Here is a 7,260-nt window from a genome sequence, read left to right on the forward strand (position 1 = left end):
TTTACTTCCTAGCTCCTCCCTCATCCTGCATCGTCTGCACTCCCATCGTATCCAACACTTTATATTTTCTGATTGATTATTTTAAAAATTATTTTTAGAATTCGAAAATATTTTTCTTAACTAATCCGAAAGAATTTAAAAAGAGAAGAGGTGCAGGATTTTAATTATATTTTTAACGAGGAATAGTTTGGAAATTGCAAATTGTATGGGGTGTGGGAAAAAAATTAGGTTAAGGAAGAAGCAAAGATACCCAATTCTTGTGTGAAAAATTTAAGAAACTAGAAAATAGAGTATTAGAGTAGATAGGTGTATTAAAATAATGAGACCAAATATTTTATTATAAAATAATCTTATAATATAAATAGAAGTTATTAAAACTCGTCTCATTATCTAAAATATCATTTATCTCTCGAGACTCTTTTCTCTTTGTTTTCTCTCACTTCTCTCTAACCTTTCTCACTCTTGGATCATCTGTTCGACGATCAGGAGATGTCTAGGTGATCTTGGAGTCGAGGGCTACCTTTCTAACCGATCAATTTCTTGATTAAAGTTAGTAGGTTTCTTTCCTCTTTTCTTAGTGATTTCTATATGCTTGATCACGCAAGGAATTTCTGTTTGCATGTGTCAAGTGGTTGCTTCCTTCAATTCTTGACTCCAATTAGGTTCTAAGGTTTGTTTTCAATCGCCAATTAGTGATTTGTAGGTGTTTCTAGAGTTTTCTTGCGGTGTAAGCCACGATCGGGGTTTATAGAGCTGTGTTGATTTCATTGAGGTAAGGGAAGTTAGAAAATTCTTTAATTTTTGTAATGGTTGTTGATGGACATGATTCTTGAACTGTCTGAAGTGATGTTTTAGAGTAGATAGATGTGGTGTAATGTGATTGTTTTGAATGAAAATTGATGAACTGTTATTATGAAATGTATAGAATGATGTTTGAACTGTATTTGGATGTATAAAATGTCAGAAATCCGTGTGAGCATGGGTTGGTTACGAGTAGATGCAAATTGTCTTGGTTTAAAGCTAGTTTAGAGGAAGTGAGGTAGTGAAAACTTGATTTAGGGGTTAGGTGCTCATTTGGTCAGTTGGGATAGGTTAGGTAAGTCATTTAGGACTTGATAGAGTCCCTAAGTTACTTGAAACTGTGTCAAAAGTAGTAAAATTCATTTTGGGTCTATTAGTTGAGATTGAGAAGCTTTTGGAGTGTAATGTTATTAGTAAATACTTTAAATTGATGTTAGGATGGTTTAGACACACTTAATTTAGTATAATTAAGTATATAACGTGATCTAGGAGAGTTAGAAGTTGGGGAAAGTATTTCCAATTGGTCATTTTGGGTGCATGTTCATGATTCTGCAGTTTGGTGTTGCAAAATTATGCAGACTCGCTGAGAGAGAGGAGTTGCTCAGGGAGTGGCTGAGAAGTTGGGCACACTGTATGGGGTATTCGCCTAGCGAGTTGTGTCGCTAAGGGAGAAGTTGGAGTCTGGGATCACTGGGAGTTTTATTCGCATAGCGAACCTTGTCGTTGAGTGAGTGCTTGGAGGGTCTGGACCACTGTTTGGGAAATTCGCACAGCGAGTAGGATCGCTAAGCAAAAGGTTAGGGTATGGGAGTACATTGAGTTTTATTCGCTCAGCGACCTGGGTCGCAGAGCGAGTGGTTTGGAGTCTGGAGGTATTGTCTATGGGATTCGCACAACGATCTGGGTCGCTATGCGAGCGAACTTTATGGTCGCTCAGCGAGTGTATGCGTTAAGCGACTGATCCAAGTTGTTTTGATTGGTTTGATATATGTATTGATTTCATCATGAATGATGTATGATTGTATATGAATTTGTATGAGTCTCAAAGTAAAAGTATGTGGTTTCATTCATGGTTTTAAATGGTGTGGAAGAGAAATTCCAAGGAGGAATTTCTCAGTAAGTGGTTTCAAAGGTTGTAAGTATGAATTTGTGGAGTTCATCCTAACATTCCAATGGTCACCTATTCTTACCTAGGGGCTTTACCTTGGCCTAAGGTGAGTGATGACGGACTAACCTTGTATGGTAGCTTGGGGTGGGTCAGCTGTTTCACCACAACAAGTGCACGAACTGCCATAGCTACATATTCATACAAATTCGGTCGGTCAAGTCAATGAGTAGTCATAAATAAACTTTATTTTGATGTTATATGCTATGTGTGAATTTTTATAGGAATGTTTAATATGTATTGTATATCATTAATTGTTTTATTCTAGCTTACCCTTCTATCTGTGTTTGTGTTGTATGTTTACTTTGTTTTCTCTCTTCGCTATGATCATCCTGTGGGTATGAACAGAGGGAGATGAGGTATCTCTGGAGCAAGCTCTAGAAGAAGGTGATGTTGCCGTGTAGTTCTTGCAAAGCAGGATTTGTAAATAGTTTTGGTTAGGATGTTTGTATATAAAATTTAAAGTTTATAGTTATTTTGGATGACTGTAATTCAATACTATATATGTTAGTTAATAATTGTTCTATCCTATCATATATGTAATGACTCTTTTATATAGTATCATACTATATTTTTGGAATGTTACAAAAAAACGTTGTTAAATAAATTATATTGATTTTTTTGTAGATAGAACAAAAATCCAAATGAATTTTCACAATGTCTCTTATAACTAACACTCAATTATATTTAGCATAATTTCGCAATGCAACTCAACTTCAATCTTTTTAGACGACACAATCATGAAAACATCTCTTCATAAATATAGGAAACAATTTGTTACTGTTTCATTCATCTAGTCCCTTGCATCTGAATCACACTAAATAACCTAGCGAGTCCAATGATACGACCCTATATTTTCATCTTAACTTTAATTAACACAATTTCTATATTTTTTAAAGGGTTTAGCACAATCAGAAACATGCTGATGCCCCTTTCAATCATGATTTAGCACATGATGAGACTTCAACAATACAATAGAAGATCTACGATGCCTCTTACCAATTTGTTACCAGAAGTCTCCACAGGAACACAAACCATTCTTGAAATGGTGGAAGCGATTGCGGTCCCTCACCACAATCTCTCGGCTGTAAACCTTAGAAATGAACTTAGTAGCAGAATGGCAATCTTCACAAACACGCAAGTTCTTCACAATTCTAATTGGTGTTCCAGGGGGTGTAGTCAGAAGAGCGAAAGCAATGGCAAGCTTTTCACTGTGTCTATACAAAGCATCTTCCTTATCTTCTTCATCAATGTCAAGCAACACCTGGGATGTTGTAGGCACATACCCTGCTCTCTTAATCTCCTTTCCCATCTCATCCACCATTTCATATATCTCTCTGTATTGATCATGTGACTTATCCCCAGCAACGAACTCATATATTTCATTATTCATCTCAATCATGGTGCTCCCTGGAATCTTCCTCATCCCCTTCACACCCATCATCTCCCTAACCTTCTTCTTCTTCTCCCAGTGCATCAATTTTGCGTAAATGTTCGAAAGCAGTACATAGTTAGACTCGTGCATTGGCTCGCTCCTGATTAGCTCCTTAGCCACGCTCTCACCGAGCCTCAGCTCACCACGAGCATTACAAGCAGTGACTATGCTTCTCCATATGACCTGGTTTGGCTCAACTGGCATGGCTCCAACAAACTCCACAGCCTCCTTCACAAGCCCTGCTCTACTCAACATATCAACCATGCAGCCATAATGCTCAATCTTTGGCACAATGTTGAACCTGTTCTCCATGGTTTTGAAATAGTAATGCCCCTTATCAACCAGTCCTGAGTGACTACAAGCATAAAGCACCCCAACAAAAGCAACATCATCAGGCTCCACCCCTTGTTCCACCATCTCATCAAAAAGAGAAACAGCCTCCAATCCGCGACCGTGCATTGCCAAACCAACAATCACTGAAGTCCATGAAACTATGGTCCTCGTTTCCATTTCCCGGAAAATTTTCACAGCTCTGTCAACATCACCACACTTCGCAAACATGTCTATCATTGCATTGCATAACTTCTCTGACTTCGTTATGCTCTTCCTCTCAACATAAGACTCCAACCACTTCCCCAGCTCAAGCGCACCCAAATCAGCACACGCAGACAAAACCACAACCATGGTGATCTCGTCGGGACACATCCCTGTAACCTGCATGGACGTTGTCAAATCAATCTTTAAATTGTGAATCACTAAATTTTTTGAATCACAAATCATCATTTGCATCTAATATTAGGATAAAAGAAATGAAAAATAGCTTCAAATATTCATATAAATTACACATAATGCTCAAAGTAATAAATTCAAACAAGAAATAGACAGCTGCTAAGCCATATATCTCATAAAACCAGGAGAGGAAGATAGTCCAAGAATATTTTATTCAAACCTGAAAGTCACCTAAGCTTGTCACCTCTGTAGAGAGATTAACAAGACCAAAATTAAAATGAAACACGCAGATTGGTTGAATATGTGCCTAATATGAAGTAAAGTAACAAGGTTAAAAACTAACATTTTCAAATATTCCTGAGGAGATGCAGTACAACCGTGACACGGCATTGAGTCCATGGTCTGATCATAGATGTAGAGTCAAAATGACAAAAAATGTGGGTAATTTAACAAAAATGTAGAGTCAGAATGACAAAAATGTGGATAATTTGAATATTAACAAACTCCTAAATTATGTACATATTTTAAATTCTTGTAAGATATTTTTATGATATGATCCATAAAATATAATATTTTAATAAATTAACTTCATTATATGTAACATATGATCAAATTCAAGGACAGCTACATGCCTCTTCCATGTCATTTTTATTACATGCATCATTTCCATATATCATTTTTGTTACATGCACTCAATATAATGTGGATTTAACTATCGGTGCATCTGTCCAATAAGGCTAGCCCCACTTTTTTAGTGAAAAAAATTTGAAATTGGATGTCATTAAAGTTTATGGCAACAAGATGAATATCATCTCACGATGAAGGCAACCAATACCTGAGGACCATCTTCAGGACATCAGACGAACACCTCCAATGCATGATGCTCAAATACTTTCACAAATTTAGGGTAATATTCAAAAGTTGGAGCGTAGATTAAAGGGTTTGGAAATCAACGGTAAATAAAGATTTCGAGAGGGTAGATAAAAAATTGACAATCAAATATTTGATGATTTTCATTTCATGACTCCCTACAGTAAAGAAAACCATGTTATTTTTTCTTTGGTTAATTTTTTTGAATTTAAATACGTTTTTTTATCTTAATTTGGTGTATCATTGTATGTTTGATATTAATTAGGTTTACAAATTTACAATAATTGCGGTATATTATTTGAACTTTTGTGTAGTTTAAAATTTTGTTTAAATCATTTACAAATTTTTTATTCAAATTTTATGAAAATAATGTTTTTACAATTACATGTGTAAGCGATGTCAACGATTCTTTTTCAGCCAAATCCTAGAATAAAAGAATGTTTATTAATCTCAATAAATAAATATATTAAAAAATAAGAATGTAGAAGACCTTTTTAAAATTATTTCATCTTTTCTCTGTCATTATTATTAGTCTGTGAAGGCGTGAAGGCGCTGATTTATAAAATGAGTTTTAATTTACTCTTCAATTTTTATAAGTAGAAAACAAGTGAGAGTGATTTGTGTCGTAAGGTGGATTTAACCGTTACCTGCATCTCTCTAAACAACGAAATTGCACGAGTGGAATTCCCGGCACGTGCGTAGCCTCCAATCATGGTGCTCCACGTCACCAAATCGCGGTCAGGACTTTCATCGAATACCTTCTGAGCAGAGTTCGGTTTAGACCCTTCCTCACAGCAGCAATACATGTGGATCATGGCGTTCCGCACGTGGATATCCTCTTCGAAGCCAAACTTCACCACCGCGGAGTGCACTGCCATCCCCAGGGCCAAGCTCTCGATGCCGGCGCAGGCCTTGAGGACGAACGGGAAGGTGAACTTGTTCGGCGAAACGGCATGCCGGAGCATGGAGCGGTAGAAACGCACGGCGCAGGGCTTGGCGTGCGTTGTTTGGGCAAAGGCTCTGATAAACGTGTTGAAAAGAAAAGCGTCGTGGAAGGCGCGAGGGCGAGGGGCAGCTTCGTCATTCTGGTCGTCGGGGAATGTGACGGAGGCAGCGTAGTGAACGGCGTCGATGTTCGAGGCGGTGGAAGCGAACTTGGTGAGGACGAGAGGGTTGTGGTGGAGGCCTAGCTTGAGGATGAGGGCGTGGATTCGCGTGAGGGTGGCGAGTGTGTTGCACGTGCGGAGGAGCACCAAGCAGGTTTGTTCGGCGGCGCGTCGTTTCGTGGTGTCCGGAGGGAGTGGAACTTGGAGTTGGAGGCGTGAGAGAGTGGTAGTGAGCGCGGTTAATTGCATTGCTTCATTTTTATTTTCTTGTTGGAGAGTTCTTATAAGCGGGGGATTACCTACATTTAAAGCAAGGCAAGGAGGGTATAAAACTCTAAGCTATAATACCTATTTTGGTCTATTAATACCTATTTTGGATTAATTTTGGTTGAAAATGTTCGAAACTTAATTTCTTTTTTATTTAATGTTGTCTTAAAACATAATTTATGTTTAATTTAGTCCTTTTTCTGATGGCGCTTTTTCTGATGGCGCTTAAATGGTTAACTGTCAGATGTCCAGATGTTCAATAAATAACACATCACCCTTGACACGTCATCATCATCTCCTACATCCAGAAGCCCTAATTTCCCCTACACAGAAACCCTAGCCACCACCTAACCCTAACCGTCACCGCCACGGTCACGGCTAATCACCATCTTCGCACCTCCATCATCTTCTCCACCACCTAAGCCCTAATTGTTGAAAATGTATTTCTGATTAGGGTCTTAATGCGCCATACCACCATCTTCGCGCATCATCTTCCTTGCCACCACCGTTGCGCAACAAAGCCCATTTCAGGTCGTCGCAGCCGTAACAATCGCCCCACTCAACGCGAGAACCTACAACCACCACATCTCCATCCGTGACGCCATCAAACCTGCAACAAATCACGAGTCTTCCTCCTCTAGCACCAACCTAAATCGCGAGTTTCGTACAACATTCATAGCCAACAACGGAATCTCCATGGCCGTCGCTACTACTACCACTCTCCCTTCTTCAACGCGCCGCCGCGGCACACACCTCCATCATCCTTGCCAACCCCAAACCTGCAAACCACAAGAACTAGAAATCAGTCGCGACACACACCTCCACCGTTTGGTAGCCTCACCCCTTTAATCATTCGATTCCCTTCTTCTTCTCTCTCACTGCTCGGC

General features: G+C 38.9%; 1 protein-coding gene across 1 annotated transcript; it reads right to left on the bottom strand.

Annotated features, from left to right (window-relative positions):
- Positions 1-2,704: 2,704 nt before the first annotated feature.
- Positions 2,705-6,412, bottom strand: LOC124828987 (pentatricopeptide repeat-containing protein At4g21065-like). Its single transcript, XM_047302395.2, has 2 exons — positions 5,648-6,412; positions 2,705-4,115 (listed from the first exon to the last, which is right to left on the bottom strand). The coding sequence occupies exons 1-2, from the start codon at positions 6,353-6,355 to the stop codon at positions 2,973-2,975; spliced, it is 1,851 nt and encodes a 616-aa protein (XP_047158351.2). The 5' UTR covers positions 6,356-6,412; the 3' UTR covers positions 2,705-2,972.
- Positions 6,413-7,260: the final 848 nt, after the last annotated feature.

The sequence above is a fragment of the Vigna umbellata genome, chromosome 1, assembly GCF_029865625.1.
Source record: "Vigna umbellata cultivar VRB3 chromosome 1, Vumbellata_1.0, whole genome shotgun sequence".
NCBI classification, from domain to species: Eukaryota; Viridiplantae; Streptophyta; class Magnoliopsida; order Fabales; family Fabaceae; genus Vigna; species Vigna umbellata.

Bases quoted from the DNA above. Each gene is read 5' to 3' on its own strand.
- LOC124828987 (XM_047302395.2), bottom strand. From the start codon at position 6,355: ATGCAATTAACCGCGCTCACTACCACTCTCTCACGCCTCCAACTCCAA. The intron at 4,116-5,647 runs GTAACGGTTAAA...ACGTCCATGCAG, and splicing joins CGTTGTTTAGAGAGATGCAG to GTTACAGGGATGTGTCCCGA.